The 20,893-nt window shown below is 35.7% G+C and overlaps 1 protein-coding gene across 3 annotated transcripts in view; it reads right to left on the bottom strand.

Moving 5' to 3' along the window:
* The window catches only part of WASL (WASP like actin nucleation promoting factor), a 68,389-nt gene that overhangs the window by 19,483 nt on the left and 28,013 nt on the right, over positions 1-20,893 (bottom strand). For 2 of the 3 annotated variants that reach the window (XM_055307302.1, XM_055307304.1), the window contains exons 2-5: positions 10,020-10,154; positions 8,016-8,102; positions 6,625-6,721; positions 3,257-3,280 (exon numbers count right to left, since the gene is read on the bottom strand). In XM_055307302.1, coding sequence (XP_055163277.1) covers positions 3,257-3,280; positions 6,625-6,721; positions 8,016-8,102; positions 10,020-10,154 — 343 coding nt within the window. Of the gene's footprint in view, positions 1-3,256; positions 3,281-6,624; positions 6,722-8,015; positions 8,103-10,019; positions 10,155-11,112; positions 11,223-20,893 lie in introns of those variants that run through there. The other variant, XM_055307303.1, reaches the window with a different exon arrangement.

Here is a 20,893-nt window from a genome sequence, read left to right as displayed (position 1 = left end):
CATAATCAAGAGATTAGCTACTTGGTTATTTCTGTTGATAATAGTCATTTACTTTAGAATTTGAAGGTGTTCGGAAATAAGTTTAAAATGGTGTTCTAGAGCTCAATTAAATATTTGTTTCAAAAGTGACAAACTAAAAGGATTGACAACCTGTGGAGGCCCAGTCATTTTTTACTAAAGCTTATGGAAGATTTGGTAATGGAGATACTCTTAAATCACCTCTCGTAGAGATTATTTCATTTATGAAATTATACTTATCCTAAGAACATATACTAAATACATATATAATGGAGGGGACTGTTTTCTTTCTTTCTTTCTTTCTTTCTTTCTTTCTTTCTTTCTTTCTTTCTTTCCTTTTCTTTTCTTTCTTTTTCTTTTTTCAAAAAAAAAAAAAAAAACCAAATGACAAATTACCATCTTCTGGTTAAAGACAACTGTCACAGAAAAGGCTTTTTAATATTTTCACTGAACAGCATTTCTAGTTAATTTTAAAACTAAAAGAACAAACTAAAGTCTTCCCCTTAATTACATAAAAAGCAGAGAACTCTCACCAAGGTAAAATAGTTGAGAAACAGGTGGCCCAGAGGCCTCTGATGTCAAGCAGTCATGAAGCTGAGAACAAATCATTGGAAAGCGTCTAAGCTAAAAGGTGAGACTGACCGATAAAGAAAAAAGAAAGATGTATGAATTAGGAGTTAGTGAGGAAGACACTGAATTGCATTTCAGGAATATATGTTACTTCTACATAAAGTGTCTTTTTAATAGTTACAATTTGAAAAAATCTGCTAAACTGATCATCCAAATGAAGATTTAAGACAAAGCACCTGCATGGACATTGCAAGGTGGTTAAGGTGTCCACTGCACCTCCTAGTTGTGTATCAAATGCAGAAAAGTAATATGCTGTCCTTAAAACAGAGGTCTTCACATAGTGAAGAGAGCAAGACAAATGACTGCACAGCAGGAAAAAATATTAAAATTTCTATTAATAATTATTTCATCCTTTATTGTGTATATAATATATTAATACCATATTATATGTATATTTTATAAAGAAATATACAAATGCTGGCAACACATGCCATATAATTTTGCCTTTTAATAATACTATTTTTTTAAACTCTCACTTAATGAAAAGAAGTTTGGAATCATTGTGCCAAAGAGTTAAAACTACAAATCTAAAGATTTAAAATTAAGAGTAATCACACAAAAGTAACTCTCTCTGAGTACCTCTCCTACCAGGAGTAATAAAATTGTGAGACTCCACTGACACATAAAGAATATCCAAACTCATGGTGGGGCCTGGGTGGCTCAGTCAGTTAAGTGTCAGACTCTTGGTTTGGGCTCAGGTCATGATCTATCTTATATCTTAGCACAGTCTGCTTGTCCCTCTCTTTCCCTCCCTTCCCCCTCTGCTCCTCCCACTCAGAGCTCCCTCTCTCTCTCAAATAAAATCTTAAAAAAAAATATACAAATTCTGTGTATTCATGGATTAGGTGCCTCTTCAGAAGTACATTTTATATGTATTGAAAAGATTAAAATTTTGAGAACTCCATAAAGTATTTATATCGCTAACTTTAATTATATTATTTATACAACATCTGCACTTTAAAATCTCAGATTACTTTCTCATACCACTGCTAGGAAGCCTTCCCCATTGGTACTCAATACCACTTGCAGACTGCAGAATAATAAATTCAAAAGGATTAAAATATTGAGCACACAACAAGGGAAAAAATTCTAACATATCGTAAAAGTTCACAGATCAAGGACTTCTGACTCAGCAGCTCCTGCATCCTTTGTCTCTGCCATGTATTAGTTGTGTAACTTAAGGCATGTTATTTACCCTTTCCAGGTCTCAGCTCCTCCTTCAAAACCTTATGGATGTAGCATAGTGATTAAGGGGCCAGGCTGTGAAGTTAAGACTTCTTGAGACTGCATCCTGCTCTACCACTTACTAGTTTTGTGATCCTGAACAAGTACCTACCTGTGCCCATTTGCTCTTCTATAAAATGGGGATAATAGCAGCCACTTCATTAGACAGCTGGGCAGTGCCTGGCTGGTAGTAAATGATCATTAAATAGTAGCTGCTATAATTATTGTTGTCATTGTCGTCTTCATGATAACAAGTATTTAGTAATTACAATGCTAAGTACTTTGATTACTTCGTTTAATCCCCACAGCAGTCCTATTAAGTATTAAAATTTCCATGTAAAGACAAAGTATATAATACCTAGCACAAAGTAAGCCCTACTGAAGGTAGTCATTTTTTTGAAAAATTATAATAAGGTAAATAATCCAAAACTTAATACAGCAATATTTAGTTCATGTTTTTATAACAGGAAAACAAATTTAAGGACAAAATCAGAAAGCAATATATCTTTTTAAAAGAAACAAACCCTAACAATCACCAATAGTTGTCACAGGTTATATGTTTCCCTGAATAATTCATCTAAATTCTGATGAGAGGATGCAAGATGCTTAAAAAATAATAAAAATAAAAAAGCCGTATTCTCCATTATAATGAAGGTTCCCGAAGCAATGATTCCTTACATCCAGAGTCAGGGACCTCATTTAAATGTGATGAAAGCTCTGCATCCTCTACCTTCAGAGAAAATATATACACTTAAAAATTTAGCACACTATTTCAGGGAGGATTTGTGAAGTCCAGGATGAGAATCTCTGCCCTAAAGATCTGGGACTTTTCCTTTTTATTTTGGAATTCTGCTTTTACTTTCCAGTATACATGTTTGGTTTTTTTTAAAATGAATTCTCAATACCTCAAGTGCTTGCTCATCATCAAATTAAGGAAGGCTATATACAGCTATTATTAGTTTAAAACACACTATTAAAGTCAGTGCTCATTCTTATAGGGGCCAGTTTCCTATTACCAGTGTGAAATAATATTTTGAAATAAGAAAAAAACATAAATCTTAACATAGGAAATGAACAAGTTGCTACACAAAATTTAGCACCTTTAAGGAAGACATTAAGTCAGGATTATACAGATTCTGAACTTAATCAATCAATACAAAATGAAGGTATAATAGTGATCATTACCCTCTCTAGTCCTCCTTCATCCTACAAAAAAGCCAAAGTATAGTATATTTCTAAGAGTCATCTTTGTTATTTTAAAATGACATAATATATTTGAAGACAGATATTAAACATTAAGTATTAATGTATGATACATGTTTCTAAAGGGATTAAACTACAATCTAAAATCTTCTTGATAAATAATTTGTATCAAAGAGCTTACCATTTGGGGGGTCTCGCCTCTTCTCTGTTTGAAAATAAATTAAAATAGTATTATTAGACACATGTAATACAAACATCAACATAAAAATCAATTAATTCACCTAAATTTGGTCTTATTCCTAAGTCAATGTAAAAGTGGTTAAGAAAGGTTTCTCTGAGGAACTGACATCTGAATAAAATGAGAGTGAACATTTTTAAAGGCCCTAAGGAGGAACAGCACGAAGGAACATCATAAAGCCTGGACTGGAGTGAGCCAACAGAAGAGTAAAAGGAGATAAATCAGAAGGAGAGCCAGGGACTTGGATCACCACGTAGGGTCCCACAGGCCATGGTAAGGAATATAGACTGTATTCTATATATGATAGGAAGATCCTATAGGGTTTTCAGTAGAGCAAGTGACATAATCTATGTTTTTAAAAGTTAACTTTGGCTACTATGTGGAAAAGAGGTTGTAGGAGGCACTGAGTGACAGCAGGGAGACTAGTGGGGGAGTTACAGTAATCCAGTTGACCAATGACGGTGGCTTAGATTAGGGGAGCAGCAGAGGCAATGAGAAATAGATTCACATTATGTTTTTGAAAGCAAAGACAACAGATTCATTGGATTTATAAGAGACCATGGTGAACCAGAATGGAGCCCTTTACCAGGTTGGGGAAGATGAGGGGAGGAGTAGGAATGGGTCTAACTGGGGTTAGGGAACATGGATCAAATGTTCTGCTCAGACATGTTACTTTTGAAGGCTATTCTTATGTTCAAATGAAGTAAACAAGCCTGAAGCTTGGGGGAGAGGTCAGCAATGTAGATAAAATTTGGGGAGGCATCAGCATATGGACAGTTTTCAAAGCCACAGGACTGAATGAAAGCACAAGGGTAACGAGAATACTGAGGAACATCTGATCACTGAGGCAGATCAAATAATAATAAAAAGCTATAGCAGATCAGGAAGGAGTAAAACCAGGAGAACTATCAATCTTTTGCACTCTTACATACCAGGTTTGATATCATTTTGGCTTTAAGAAATTCAAAAGTGGTTGAAGAATTTTTTTAAAAATGTAATTTCTACAGATTTTCAAATATGAAACTGTCTAAAATTATAAGAAAAATACCCATAAATAATGATATAATAAAGTAATTAGTTTATAAGTAGATATAAACTAAAATTAATAGGATTTAACTGAGGGACAAGTTAAAAAATCTTGGCAATGGGAAACATAAATTTATTACTCCATCTGGTGGTCTGATGAAGTAACTTTCTAAAATATTTGACATAAGCAAGTCCTATCTATGTCAATGAATGTCAATCTTCCATTTCCCAGGTGATATGATCTCTGCAACCAGAGAGGAAAAACTTCTTAAACTGATGATAATACAGATATGGATATATACTGAGATAAATATAAAGTTCAGAGGTTAAGTTCTAAAAAGTAATTTACAAATAAGTCACTATTCTGGCTTGAGAGCCATTCATATGAAAAAAGGGGAAGATCTGGTGAACAAGGAAGAATGGGAGTTACTGGTGTGAGGGTACTGGCTAGAAACATTAGCAGAACAGTGTTTAATCAAATCAAGAGGTATTTTAACATCAAAGAATAAGTAAGACTAGTTTGTGGAGTACTGTGTTCAAATTTGACCACAGATTTCTCCAAATCTGGACCACGTGAAGAAGACATAAAAATCTCTATAGTGGATTTGGACCACAGTATTCAGGATGATGCATCTATAAACTACACCGTGTGAGGAGTAAGAAACTGAAACTGGTTAAATTAAGAAGTGAAGGCATAACACAATAGAGATGGCTTCCAATATTAAATGACTCCTGAGAGGAAAAGAAAATAGACTAATTCTTCGTTGCTCCAAAAGTCAGACTCTATATATCTAAGTTAGAGAGAAGCAAGGCTGGAGTTTGACTTAGCATGAAGTGCTACCCAGTGATGAATCAGCTGTCTCCCTAATGTGATCTTTCTGTTTCGGAAACACCATGCTTTTAAAAGTTTAGGATCTACATAAAACAAAATTCCTGTACCAGCTGAAAGACACCTTTAAGTGACCTTCCTATTTCAAAGTCAATTATTATGTATTTTAAGAAATATTTTTACTTGTTTTGATTTGGAAATGTCATATATTCTAACTAAAAGGTACCCCAGAGAGCACCATGGCTTAGCACCACATGTCACTGAAATAGGGCACTGAACCATAAATGATTCTGTACCTTTAAACCCTTTCCTAGCATGGAATCAAGTAGTAAATATCCTTGGTCCCAAACAGAAGTAACAAAAAATAGGTCCCTAATAATTCTATGTACTCATCAATTGAGATATAATAAGAAGGCAATTGTGAGGCAACTTAGTTCATTTTATTTTCATTTCTACCTCACCACCCTCTTGGAAACTCATTAAAATAACAATAAAGATGTACAAAATGGAATACATGATTTTACATTCCTGTTTTCTGGATCCAATGTCTTATTTTTTCATGGCTTAGTCCCTCTTGGTGGTAAAGCACATCCTGAAATATACTGATCTTCAGAACTATGGTAACACACACTGCCAGATATACAGAAAAACTTAAGGAGTAAACAGCTTGGCTAGTTTTAAGGGGATCTATTTGCTGATCACATCTCCCATATGTTCTTTCTTCTCCTAAAACTGATCTGCTTAGGATAATGATTTTAGAGAGGTTCACCTTTCCTAATCATCCATCTTCCACTTCACAACAGAAAGGCCTAGTACACTGTTGTCAAATATTTCTGTATCAATAAATTTAAAATTCTATACTCTCCTGCATCATTCTCTAATTATTTCATATGTATTACAGTCCCATGTGCTAAACTAAGTTCCTTATGGTTTTATAATAGACAACAGTAGAGACAAAATAAAGACAAAACAATGTTCATAGATTGTGTTTGCAACTGCTTATTTGCTTCTATGCTTGCCTAAAAGTCTTTGTTCACAAAGTATTTAATATTCTAAGAATGTAAGAACAATGCCATAAAAATGCAAGTGTAAGAGGCAGTATTTATGGAATGTTACAACAAAAAAAAAGATTATTAGAATGAGTTCTTCAGTAAACCTGAAGAAAATTAGTTCTTAATAAAAATATTTCTCTTAAGTAAGGATTAGCACATTTTTTGGGGGGACAGAGAATAAATATTTTAGGATTTGCGTGCCATATGGTCTTTGTTGTAACTATCCAACTATTGTTGTGACAAAAAAGCAGCCATTAGATGTATTACACAGACAAAATGTAAGTCAATGAGCACAACTGTGTCTCACTAAAACTTTATTTATAAAAATAAGTGGTGGGCCAGATCTGTCCCATGAGCCATACTTTGCCATCTCATGTTTTAAAGAAAAAAAAGAAAAAGTTTACCAGATTTCCTTTGTCGCCGGCCCAACAAGTCTGTAACTGCTTTTCGGAATTTTTTTGCTTCTTCTTCATTGGCAAAATTAAGAGCAACTTGACAAGTCTGAAACATTTTTATTAAAAAAGGCACACAACAAAAAAACATGAATTTAGCTTATTTAATGAAAAAGTTGATAACCAATAAAGTACATTTCTGAAGAAGGAAAATTGAGTTTACTAAGCAGATAAGCGCTTATTTAGCTTAGTTTTAATTCTATCTGAATTATTTAAGAATGGTAAAGGCATGGAGAAGGCAAAGTAAAAGACTACTATTAGAAAGGCTGGCTCTCATAGTGGACATTCAAATATTAAATGGAATACTCCATCTTCAACAAAAAAAAACACAACAGCAAATTGAATTTGATCATTCAACAGAGCTCTGTAAAATAATTTAGATTTTAGAAAAGGCAAACACTGGAAAAGTTGTTCAAATGCAGGTCAGGTCTACCTTTACTAGGTTATATTTTTATTTTACAGCTTAATTGTAGATATTATTTAAATTATTATCTTAATTCAGATAAATTAAAATGTGGAAACACACTGCCATTAACAACGGCATTTAATGCACACACACACACATATATATATACACACACACACATATATTTATATTTTATTAAGGAAAATGTGAAAAAAACAGCTAGAGAAAAAAATACTTTTTGAAAAGATGTATCATCTAATCCAACCTTGTTTCTCATTATAGAAAATTTAGGAAATACAAATATGAAAATAAAGAAAACTAAAATCACCTATAACCTTGTCACTCGAACAATCCTTGTGAGCATATGGTACGAAAATCTAACACCTTCCTCAAGTATAAGCAATATATTTTTAAAAATCTGTTCTCCCCTTACACACATTTATTGTATTTTAGCACTTTTCTAGGCCATGAACTATTCTTTCTCTCTCTCTCTCTCTCTCTCTCTCTCTCTCTCTCTCTCACACACACACACACACACACACACACACATTTTGAATTGCAATTTAATATTTAATGTTTAAATGATACTATAGTTTAGTGGGCAATGAAGATTTCATTTTTATAAATAAGAAAACTAAATCCCAAAAAGGTTAAGCTATTTGCCCAAAGACAGAAAGATGATGAAAAAACAAATTTCTTTTCTACACAGCAAATTATATTTACAGTACTCTTTGAAATCTTTTTATTTTTTTTTTTTTTGGCCCTTTAAAATCTTAGCCATTTCTTCCAATTTAGCTATACTATCTATGAAGAAGCTTTGAAAGTAAAATAATTCTTTTTACTTTATACAGTGTTTGCATAAAAAGCTCATAAATGCTTTCCACAGACAAATGTAAAAACAATAACATTACACAGGGCTATAAAATATATGACTTACATCTCCAGCAAAGGTATGAAAATATCCTCTAGGACTATTATATACAAAGTTATTGTATAACTCTTGTTCCCACAATAGTTTCCCATCCTAGAAAAAAGTTAAAATAAGAGTTAACCAAGAAGAATCTCCAGGAATAAAACAAATAGTTACCAAGAAGAATCTCCAGGAATAAAACAAAATAGATGACTCATATTCAGGGAATTGCTTATATTAACATTAGCTTTTAAATGTACAGAAAACACGTGTATAACATAAATAACATAATTTAATCAGTAATTTCTTAATAAAACAGTAAATTCTGAAGTTTCTTTCATAAAAACTACATATCAAGTTGAGTTTAATTCAGTATGCTAAGATATAATTTCATTAGATTTATATTCCCAAATATACTCAGTCAAATATAAAACTAAAACAATTACTAGATCATCAATGTTAGACAAGAGTAGAATACTGTTGCACATGCACTGATTATCAATGCATAGTTCCAAAAGCGATAGACTGTGTGCTATCAAGTATTACAGGAACATTTCATGCTCTTTTCCTCAACTCTGCAGGTGATGGGAAGGTCAAATATACCTTCTGTACTGTTCATTAATAATCTCTGAATTCCTAACTTTTACACACTGGCCCTCTAATTAAATACTGGTAAAAGTAGTTAGTATCAATCATGTGCAGAAAGAGACAGATGATTGAAGTGCACGAAGGTTAAAGTATGATTAAGGGACCCATGGATGACTGGACTGTCATATCTACAGCCACAGAAGAAATATAATTAACCTTAATACCAAAGGTGGCTAACTGCAAGTATTCGGCAATGGTTACCTACAATTAGAAATAAGTGGTTAGAGAAATATATAAGTATTACCCTATTTTGAAAGCAAAGTTCTACCTAGACCATGATTTAAAAATATCCAGAATATGCTATACACACATATAATGCAATTCCTTTCTTCTCAGTGGAGTTATATGTGCACTTGATTTCTAAAGAGTGTTTCTCACTAACAATGAGAAATATGTCAAAAAAACTAAGCAGTTTCTTTCAAACTATGCATATGTTCCCTATTTCCTAGAATCACTGCCGGGAGTAAGCCACTGATAACAGCAATATGCCACATTTCTCAGCTGTCTTGTAGAATGGAAAAGTGGATGTTAAGCGCTAAGTTACAAAGCACAGTAACTTAACTCTTATTGAATCTCAGGAAAACACTTTGCAATAGATCCAGATGGTTTTCCATTTTATAAATTAATAAGCCAAAGCCCAGAGAAGTAAACAGTTTGGCTACAATCTATCTACCCTTAAGCATCCCCCAGGAGAGTTCAGCTTTTGGGGGGGTAATTATTCCACATATACATATTACAAAAGTCTACCTACAGAAAAGGTTTTAAAAGATAAGTGGAGACGTCATCTCTGCAAAAAGGTAATCAACATTAACTATAAGAGATGAATACCTGAGAATGGGCATCCAATCTAGGACAATGTGGATATGTGTTTAAATGTGAGAGATACAAAGCTGTGAAAATCTGAACATACCTATGTTAAGAAACAACATAAGGAAAAATTGGTAGCAAATACATTATTATAGGTATTGTATAAGGCTTTAAACCTAGGCTGAAGTAACTAACAGTACATACTAAACTAAAATATACTTTTATAATTCCCTGAAAGAACTATATATGCTACTCTGTAATGGACAAAATGGAATAAAAGAGTATCATTAGAAAAAGAGAACATAGGGAAAGCCCAAGATGTAAAGGTATTTAAAAAACAAACAAACAAATCCTTTAATGTGTGGTGGCAGTTGAAAGATAAAATAGGAAGCTATTAATTCTGGCTTACAACCTATTCCTGTTTGTTTGCAATGCCCAAGTTTCATTACCTAAAACCAAGTTTCATTCTTCTAATATGCAGGATGAATCAAAATTATATATATAACTACATATATAAATTATAACTGAGGTTAAAAAACCTATTCACCCACCATTTAAACTGGAAACAAAACTCACCTTAATATCAAATATTCTTAAAAAATAAGATCTCTGTGGATTGTCCTTAACAAGACAAGCAACACCGCTACACTTCTTTGACCACATACAGTTACGATCTGCTGCATATAACTGTACCACTGCTGAAGACATAGTCTGAAAAATATAAAATTTATAGCCATTAGGTTCAAAATAACATTCAGATGACCACAGCCCCTGCTGACATCTTCACTGTAACCTCATGAGAGACATTCAACCAGAACCACCCAGCTATGCTGCTCCTAATTTCCTGACCCATAGAAACAAGGAGATAATAAAACATTTATTGTTATTTTAAGCCATTCCTTTTGGAAGTAATTTCTTATGCAGTAACAAATAACACAATAACTACACTAAAAATAACTAAGAAGAACAAACATTTACTGATGCTTAGAATGTGTCAGAAATTGTGTTAAGATTTAGAAATAAAGTTGTTTTGGGCTACTTAACTATGGCTGGGGAATGCCCTCCTCTGATAAGATTCCAAAGAACTGCATGTATATACATGTCTTCTATAAAAATAAAGTCAAAAATGTAGGATCAGTGTATTTGGGGGGACCAAAATTGTATAAAGACCCCTAAGAAATACTGTTCCATGTTTTTAACTTGTGTATACCAAACTCATCTTTGAATTTCAGAGTCATGAATAGGACACAAAGCAGCAGGAAAATATCCACAAGAGCCATTAAAAAATTATGAAGATAGCTTAGAAATTTTAAAAATGTATATTCTAGGATACTAAGAATGCTGAGTATGACTTTGGCCTGCTCAAAACATACTTTGTTCTTCTGAAAATATAATACATATCATCATTTGCTTGGGTTCTCTGACCCCAAATTCCTAATATTAAAAACTTAAAAAAAAAAAGGATTTTACATTTATTATCCAAAGGTATTAAAGACCAAGCCAAAGGATTAAAAAATCAGATGAGTAAATTTGTTTTCTAAGGCAAATTCATATAAATTACAGCTCTTTTAGTATGATGCTATCAAAATGCATTCATTTCTACAAAAAAAAAAAACATAATTAGGATATCAAGAAAAAAAAAAACATCAAAAAATCCTTTTAGGGGTACCTGGGTGGCCTAGTAGGTTGGGCATCCAACTGCTGATTTCAGTTCATGTCATGATCTCAGGGATCTATGGGACAGAGACACAAAGCTCCCAGCTCTACAGGTTGTCTGCTGGTCTCCCTTTTCCTCTGCCCCTCCCCCATCTCACAGGAGAGTGGGCATGCGCCTCTCTCTCTCAAATACATAAATCTTAAAAAAAAAAAAATCCTTTTTTAAAACCAAAAAACAATAGGTAACAGATTGCAAAAGAAATAGCATATTATCAAATACAGTCTGAAATTCCATTATGGGAATTCCCTTACCAAATGTCCAAATTTTAACACATAAAACACTGAATGTATATGTGAACTCAAAAAAAAGTAACAAAAAGCTAAAAATCCACATTTAAGCATTTATATAAATTTACAACAAATTCTTAAAACATCTGCTTAAGAAATAAAGACCAGTGAAACAGTTCAGTTACATTCCATATAAAAGTGGTTGGCACTATAGACCTTATTCTAAAACAATTTATAAAATTTTAATACTGAAGAAACCACCTTATCACAAGCTATTTTCAGTAACTAGATTTTCAAAATTTTGCTACAGTCATATTATCAGTCTAAGTATGCCTCTTTCACTCCTTTTTATCTTAAACTAGCAGTCTAAAAATTATATAAGGCTATTTCTGATTAATTCAGGAAAATTATAGTGAATGTGAGAATAGCTTACATGTATAAAATTTAATATATAAATGATAGAAATATAAAAACAGTGACTATTCCTTATGCTCTAGATTGACAGTGGCTTCATTAAGTTTTTAAAAACATTCCTTCCATTCCTTTAAGGTAATTACAGCTCACCAACGCCATTACTTCTTGTCTTTAATAACTGAGAAGATATTATTAAAAAACAACACAGGGACAAGTGCTTAGGAAAGGAAATCTATTTCTTATTAGCCCAATAAAGTTAGGTTAAAATTTATTAATTAAAAGGAAGAAAGCACTACATCAAGTTTCATAGAAATAAACTGTCCTATCTTAACATATTGCTGATATTTCAGTATGAAGTTACTGCAGTAACATATTCATCCTCAGAACTTTGTCAAGGGCAGAAATAAGATAAAGGATGAATTCTGGGATGTGAATCCCTCCCAGTGTCCTTCCACAGGGCATTTTTATCTCTTGGGCTTACTCAGCACCATCAGGAACTATTTCACTGATTCCCTATGTTAAGTGACTGCTTTTTTCATATTTCTAGAGTACCTTTTTAAATACCTTGTGTAAATCTCATTACATCACAGATCTTATTTTAAAATAGAGTAATTTTCTGTAATTGATTTATTACCCATTAAGCAGACTGTAATTTCCTTAAGCAACTAAATACTTTCTATATTATAAAAAGTATAGTTTCTAGATTATACTTTCACTTTACCTACACTTTGCTCCAACTAAGCAAACATTTGCTAAATTAAAAATTACATATTCTGATTTTGATAATAATACTATGATAAATGCCCTTTATTTAAGGATATACATCTTGGGGATGAATGGGTGGCAGAGTTGGTTGATCTCTTGGTTTTGGCTCAGGTCCTGAAGTTTCTCTCTCTCCCTCTGCCCCTCCCCTCCACTCGCTCATCCCACCTCCCATATAAATAAATCAACAATTTTTTAAGAGGATACACATCTTTTTTTTTTTAAGAGGATACACATCTTAAAGTATTATAAAGGGGCATCATATTGGCCATTACTCTCAAGTGATTCTTAAAATAATAATATGCATATGTATACATAGAAGAAACCCTGGTAAAATGTTATAAATGGTTGACAAATCTGGATGAAAATATGCAGGAATTCTTTGTTACTGCATCTGTAACTTTTCTGTATGAAATTATTTTGAAATTAAAAATATTAAAGCCCATATGATTCACAAAAGCCTAAGACTCTCCACCTACTTGCACAGTCATGACAGCCTTGGGAAGTTGTTTCTCTTCTCAGAGCCACTGCTACATGTACGTATATAAACCACCACCCACACTGATCCAAAACTACGAAAACTACCACTTCAAATTCCTTCTATACTGATACAAACTTTGTTAGAAGCTTCATCCTGAGTAAGACTTAAATCACAAATATCCACTACTTTTATAGGTCAAATTCTTTACACATTATCACAACAACCACATTATGTAACAGGTCAGAGTAAGAATTTTAAACCAGGAAAATAGATGCTTCTTTAATAAAAGAGATAGAATCAGCTAATGACAGGAAAAAGACTGGAAAATACTAGGTCTTACAGATCCTTGTTTGACAAACAAATGCCTACAAGTACTAAGGGGACTTAATAGTGAATATTAACTATTATTATTTTAATATTCCAATAAATACACAATATTGTTAAAGGAAATAATTTTTAAAGATATATTTTTAATTAATATCCAAAATACACTGAGTGTGGGAAAAGAAACCACAGGATTGAATAAAGAAATCTTTTTTATGGTCACAATGGCCTAGATTAATAGCCAAAACACTCCAGCTTCTGTGTATGTGTATGTACCCAAATTCCTAAAAATCAAACCAGGAAAATCCATCCTAAGTTTTCTCATTATATAAAGATATTTTAAGTATGTTCCTAAATACTCTGATGATATATTCATGTGAAATGTCCCCTTAGTATCATGAACGTGAAATTTAATTATGAAACGTAAAAGGAATTACAAAAGTAAAGAAAAAAATTTGGTTATACTTCAATTAAAAATTGAAAGTTACTTAAACAAGGAATTTGGCAGAATTCTTAATTATGCGGTGATCTCAAGGAGCGATTTTCTACATAATAGAAGTTTAAAAACACCTCAATTATATGACCTCCTAAAAAAACCAATACAGGTGGGGCAAGATGGCTGAGGAGTAGGGTCCCCAAGTCACCTGTCCCCACCAACTTACCTAGATAACTTTCAAATCATCCTGAAAACCTACGAATTCGGCCCGAGATTTAAAGAGAGATAGCTGGAATGCTACAGAGAGACGAGTTCTCGCTTCTATCAAGGTAGGAAGACGAAAAAAAAATAAAGAAATAAAAAAGCATCCAAGGGGGGAGGGGCCCCGCGAGGAGCCGGGCTAAGGCCAAGCAGCGAGTGCCCCCAGGACAGGAAAGCCCCAACCCGGAGAAGCAGGAGCTTCACCAATCTTCCCGAAGGGAAAGGTGCTCCCAGGGAGTTGGAGCAGGATCCCAGGAAGGGCGGGGATGCCCTCAGGCTCCCAGGGGCACTAACTGAGGACCTGCGCCCCAGGGTGGGGAGAGCTCGCCACACTGCCAGTACCAGAAAGGGCTGGAGCGCACCCCTGCAGGGTCCTGGGAGGAGCCCAAGCGTCGGCTCCGGCAGCAGCTCTGCACAGAGGGGGCTGCGCAGCTCGGGAGCAGCTTGGGCAGCAGCTCAGCTCAGGCGGTAAATCCACACAGAGGGGACTGTGCAGCACCGGAAGCACGATTCCAGAGGTGCAAGCCCTGGAGCTCAGGGCTCCGCGGGGACACAGCCCAGGATCCAACGCTACCCCCAGGACAGGCGGAGGCCTGGAGGACACACGGCAGAGAAGACGCTCCTGCCACCGGGTGGCCCTGAGCTGTGCAGATCAGTGCCACCCTTCCCTGGCGCATCCAGGCCCCTGCGGACTGGGAGCTGCGGTAGTTACTGCGGGAGATGACTCCAGGGCTGGAGAGCTGGCCACCACCAGTGGTGGTATTCCTCTTGGTGTCACCCTGTGCCTGGGGCTGAGCGGGCTGCCAGGGATCAGGAGCCTCACAGGATAAACAGCTCCCACTGAGCTGTACACCTGGCAGGGGACTGACTGGGCAGCTCCCCCAGGTGCACACACCTGAGAATCAGCAAAGCAGGCCCCTCCCCCAGAAGACCAGCAGGAAGGACAGGAGAAAAGCAAGTTCTTAGCCAAGCAGCGCTGGAGAGTTCCAGGGGAAGTCGAGGGATTTACAGTATATAGAATCAGAGGATACCCCCCTTTGTTTTTTGTTTTGTTTGTCCCGCCCACCTTTTTTCTTTTTTCTCTTTTCTCCTTCTTCCAGTACAACTTATTTTTAGCCACTCTGCACTGAGCAAAATGACTAGAAGGAAAAACTCACCACAAAAGAAAGAATCAGAAACAGTCTTCTCTCCCACAGAGTTACAAAATTTGGATTACAATTCAATGTCAGAAAGTCAACTCAGAAGCACAATTATAAAGCTACTGGTGGCTCTAGAAAAAAAGCATAAAGGATTCAAGAGACTTCATGACTGTAGAATTTAGATCTAAACAGGCTGAAATTAAAAATCAATTAAATGAGATGCAATCCTAACCCTTCCTAATGACAAGGGTTAACACGATAGAAGAAAGAGTGAGTGACACAGAAGACAAGTTGATGGCAAGGAAGGAAACTGAGGAAAAAAGAGAAAAACAATTAAAACATCATGAGGATAGGATAAGGGAAATAAATGACAGCCTCAGAAGGAAAAATCTACATTTAATTGGGGTTCCTGAGGGCGCCAAAAGGGACAGAGGACCAGAAAGTATATTTGAACAAATCATAGCTGAACTTCCCTAACTTGGGAAGGGAAACAGGCATTCAGATCCAAGAGATAGAGAGATTCCCTCCCAAAAAATCAATAAAAACTGCTCAACATCTCGACATTTAATAGTGAAACTTGGAAATTCCAAAGATAAAAGAAGATCCTTTAAGCAGCAAGAGACAAGGGATCCCTAACCTTTATGAGAAGTGTTAGGTTAACAGCAGATCTCTCCACAGAGACCTGGCAGGCCAGAAAGGGCTGGCAGGATATATTCAGAGTCCTAACAGAGAAGAACCTGCAGCCAAGAATACTGTATCCAGCAAGGCTCTCATTCAGAATAGGAGACATAAAGAGCTTCCAAGATAGGCAGAAACAGAAAAAATATGTGACCACCAAACCAGCTCTACAAGAAATATTAAGGGGGACTCTGTAAAAGAAAGAGGAAGTCCAAGGAAACAATCCACAAAAACAGGGACTGAATAGGTAACATGATGACACTAAATTCATATCTTTCAATAGTAACTCTGAACGTGAATGGGCTTAATGACCCCATCAAAAGGCGCAGGGTTACAGACTGGATAAAAAAGCAAGACCTATCTATTTGCTGTCTACAAGAGACTCCTTTCAGACGTAAGGATACCTACAGCCTGAAAATAAAAGGTTGGAGAACCATTTACCATTCAAATGGTCCTCAAAAGAAAGCAGGGGTAGCAATTCTTGTATCAGATAAATTAAAGTTTATCCCAAAGACTGTAGTAAGAGATGAAGAGGAACACTCTATCATACTTAAAGGATCTATCCAACAAGAGGACCTAACAATCATGAATATTTATGCCCCGAATGTGGGAGCCACCAAGTATATCAATTAATAACCAAAGTTAAGACATACTTAGATAATAATACACTTATACTTGGTGAATTGAACACAGCGCTTTCTACAATCGACAGATTTTCTAAGCACAACATCTCCAAAAAAACAAGAGCTTTAAATGATACACTGGACCAGATGGATTTCACAGATATTTACAGAACTTTACATCCAAACGCAACTGAATACACATTCTTCTCAAGTGCACATGGAACTTTCTCCAGAATAGACCACATACTGGGTCACAAATCAGCTCTTAACCAATACCAAAAGATTGGGATCATCCCCTGCATATTTTCAGACCACAATGCTTTGAAACTAGAACTAAATCACAAGAAGAAGTTTGGAAGGATTTCAAACACGTGGAGGTTAAGGACCATCCTGCTAAAAGATGAAAGGGTCAACCAGGAAATTAGAGAAGAATTTAAAAGATCCATGGAAACTAATGAGAATGAAGATACAACCGTTCAAAATCTTTGGGATACAGCAAAAGCAGTCCAGAGGGGGAAATACATCGCAATACAAGCACCCATCTAAAAACTGGAAAGAACTCAAATACAAAAGCTAACCTTGCACCTAAAGGAGCTGGAGAAAAAAACAGCAAATAGATCCCACTCCCAGCAGAAGAGAGTTAATAAAGATTCGAGCAGAATTCAATGAAATAGAGCAGAAGAAATGTGGAACAGATCAACAAAACCAAGAGTTGGTTCTTTGAAAGAATTAATAAGATAGATAAACCATTAGCCAGCCTTATTAAAAAGAAGAGAGAAAATACTTAAATTAAAAATCATGAATGAGAAAGAAGGATCACCACCAACACCAAGGAAATAAAACGATTTTAAAAACTTATTATGAGCAGCTATACACCAATAAATTAGGCAATCTAGAAGAAATGGATGCATTTCTCACAAACTACCAAAACTGGAACAGGAAGAATTAGAAAACCTGAACAGGCTGATAACCAGGGAGGAAATTGAAGCAGTCATCAAAAACCTCCCAAGACACCAAAGTCCCAGGCCAGATGGCTTCCCAGGGGAATTCTATTAAACGTTTAAAGAAGAAATCATACCTATTCTACTAAAGCTGTTCGGAAAGATAGAAAGAGATGGAATACTTCCAAACTCGTTTTATGAGGCCAGCATCACCTTAATTCCAAAACCGGGCAAAGACCCCACCAAAAAGGAGAATTATAGACCAATATCCCTGATGAACACAGATGCAAAACTTCTCAACAAGATACTAGCCAATAGGATCCAACAGCACATTAAGAATATTATTCACCATGACCACATGGGATTTATCCTGGGGATGCAAGGCTGGTTCAACATTCGTAGAACAATCAATGTGATTCATCATATCAGCAAGAGAAAAACCAAGAACCATATGATCCTCTCATTAGATGCAGAGAAAGCATTTGACAAAATACACCATCCATTCCTGATCAAAACTCTTCAGAGGGTAGGGAGAGAGGGAACATTCCTCAACATCTTAAAAGCCATCTATGAAAAGCCCACAGCAAGTATCATTCTCAATGGGGAAGCACTGGGAGCCTTTCCCCTAAGATCAGGAACAAGACAGGGATGTCCACTCCACCACTGCTATTCAACATAGTACTAGAAGTCCTAGCCTCAGCAATCAGACAACAAAAAGACATTAAAGGCATTCAAATTGGCAAAGAAGAAGTCAAACTCTCCCTCTTGGCAGATGACATTATACTGTACATAGAAAACCCAAAAGACTCCACCCCAAGATTGCTAGAACTCATACAGCAATTCAGCAGTGTGGCAGGATACAAAATCGATGCCCAGAAATCAGTGGCATTTCTATACACTAACAATGAGACTGAAGAAAGAGAAATTAAGGAGTCAATCCCATTTACAATTGCACCCAAAATCATAAGATACCTAGGAATAAACCTAACCAAAGAGGTAAAGGATCTATACCCTAAAAACTATAGAACACTTCTGAAAGAAATTGAGGAAGACACAAAGAGATGGAAAAATATTCCATGCTCATGGATTGCAAGAATTAATATTGTGAAAATGTCAATGCCACCCAGGGCAATTTACACATTTAATGCAGTCTCTATCAAAATACCATGGACTTTCTTCAGAAAGTTGGAACAAATCATCTTAAGATTTGTGTGGAATCAGAAAAGACCCCGAATAGCCAGGGGACTATTAAAAAAGAAAACCATATCTGGGGGCATCACAATGCCAGATTTCAGGTTGTACTACAAAGCTGTGGTCATCAAGACAGTGTGGTCCTGGCACAAAAACAGACACATAGGGATCCCTGGTGGCGCAGCGGTTTAGCGCCTCCCTTTGGCCCAGGGCGCGATCCTGAAGACCGGGGATCGAGTCCCACGTCAGGCTCCCGGTGCATGGAGCCTGCTTCTCCCTCTGCCTATGTCTCTGCCTCTCTCTCTCTCTCTCTCTATCATAAATAAATAAAAAATTAAAAAAAAAATTCTTAAAAAAAAAAAAAAACAGACACATAGATCAATGGAACAGAATAGAGAATCCAGAAGTGGACCCTCAACTTTATGGTCAACTAAGATTCGACAAAGCAGGAAAGACTATCCATTGGAAGAAAGACAGTCTCTTCAATAAATGGTGCTGGGAAAATTGGACATCCACATGCAGAAGAATGAAACTAGACCATTCTCTTACACCATACACATAGATAAACTAAAAATGGATGAAAGATCTTTTTTTTTTTTTTTTTTGGATGAAAGATCTAAATGTGAGACAAGATTCCATCAAAATCCTAGAGGAGAACACAGGCAACACCCTTTTTGAACTTGGCCACAGCAACTTCTTGCAAGATACATCTATGAAGGCAAGGGAAACAAAAGCAAAAATGAATTACTGGGACTTAAGATAAAAAGCTTCTGCACAGCAAAAAAACAGTCAACAATATAAAAGACAACCTACAGAATCAGAGAAGATATTTGCAAATGACGTATCAGATAAAGGGCTAGTATCCAAGATCTATAAAGCACTTATTAAACTCAACAGCAAAGAAACAAACAATCCAATCATGAAATGGGCAAAAGACATGAAGAGAAATCTCACAGAGGAAGACATAGACATGGCCAACAAGCACATGAGAAAATGTTCTGCATCACTTGCCATCAGGGAAATACAAATCAAAACCACAATGAGATACTACCTCACACCAGTGAGAATGGGGAAAATTAACAAGACAGGAAACAACAAATGTTGGAGACGATGTGGAGAAAGGGGAACCCTCTTGCACTGTTGGTGGGAATGTGAACTGGTGCAGCCACTCTGGAAAACTGTGTGGAGGTTCCTCAAAGAGTTCAAAATAGAACTGCCCTACCACCCAGCAATTGCACTGCTGGGGATTTACCTCAAAGATACTGATGTAGTGAAACGCCGGGACACCTGCACCCCGATGTTTCTAGCAGCAATGTCCACAATAGCCAAACAGTGGAAGGAACCTCAGTGTCCATGGAAAGATGAATGGATAAAGATTTGGTATATGTATACAATGGAATATTACTCAGCCATTAGAAATGACAACTACTCACCTTTTGCTTTGACGTGCATGGATGTGGAGGGTATTATGCTGAGTGAAATAAGTCAATCAAAGAAGGACAAACATTATATGGTCTCATTCATTTGGGGAATATAAAAATTAGTGAAAGGGAATAAAGGGGAAAGGAGAGAAAATGAGTGAAAATATCAGTGAGGGTGACAAAACACGAGACACCTAATTCTGGGAAATTAACAAGGGTTTGTGGTATGGTAGGGGAGGTGGGCAGGGTGTTGGGGTGACTGGGTGATGGGCACTGAGGGGGGCACTTGATGTGATGAGCACTGGGTGTTATGCTATAGGTTGGCAAATTGAACTACAATAAAAAAATAAAAAAAAAAATAGAAATTAAAAACACCCAATACAGAAACCAGCAATTCAAAGAAGAAAAAAAAAACAAGAGTCCTGATTGGTGACTACCAGTGAAAATTATCCAGGAGAAAAAAAACACAAATAATTTACTATAGAAAGGAGAGATTTTTTTTTTTAATCTTTTGGTAACTTTCACAATGAGAACAAGAAAAAGAAAGAAAAACAATAGAAAAAGATAGAGATTTAAAAATACATCAAAGACAGAAGACTCCACAAGAAACAGTAATTTTTTAAAAAGCAAAGTTGGAGGATTAGAAGAGGAAGAAGACAAAAGCAGTAACAGAATCTCAACAGTGAATAAAAGTGGTCACGTGGTAACAGTTGCTGTCTTTCAGATCAAGTAGAAATGGTCTTTTAGGCCTAGTAGCTGTTTAAGAAAATGACTGTTAAGGGACCTGTTAGGTATATTCATTTACCAAATGTTTACTGAGTACCTACTGCATACA

The sequence above is a fragment of the Nyctereutes procyonoides genome, unplaced genomic scaffold (genome assembly GCF_905146905.1).
Source record: "Nyctereutes procyonoides isolate TBG_1078 unplaced genomic scaffold, NYPRO_anot_genome, whole genome shotgun sequence".
Classification (NCBI taxonomy): domain Eukaryota; kingdom Metazoa; phylum Chordata; class Mammalia; order Carnivora; family Canidae; genus Nyctereutes; species Nyctereutes procyonoides.
Note: the sequence above shows the minus strand (reverse complement) of the source record. Positions and strands in the feature narration are given on the sequence as shown.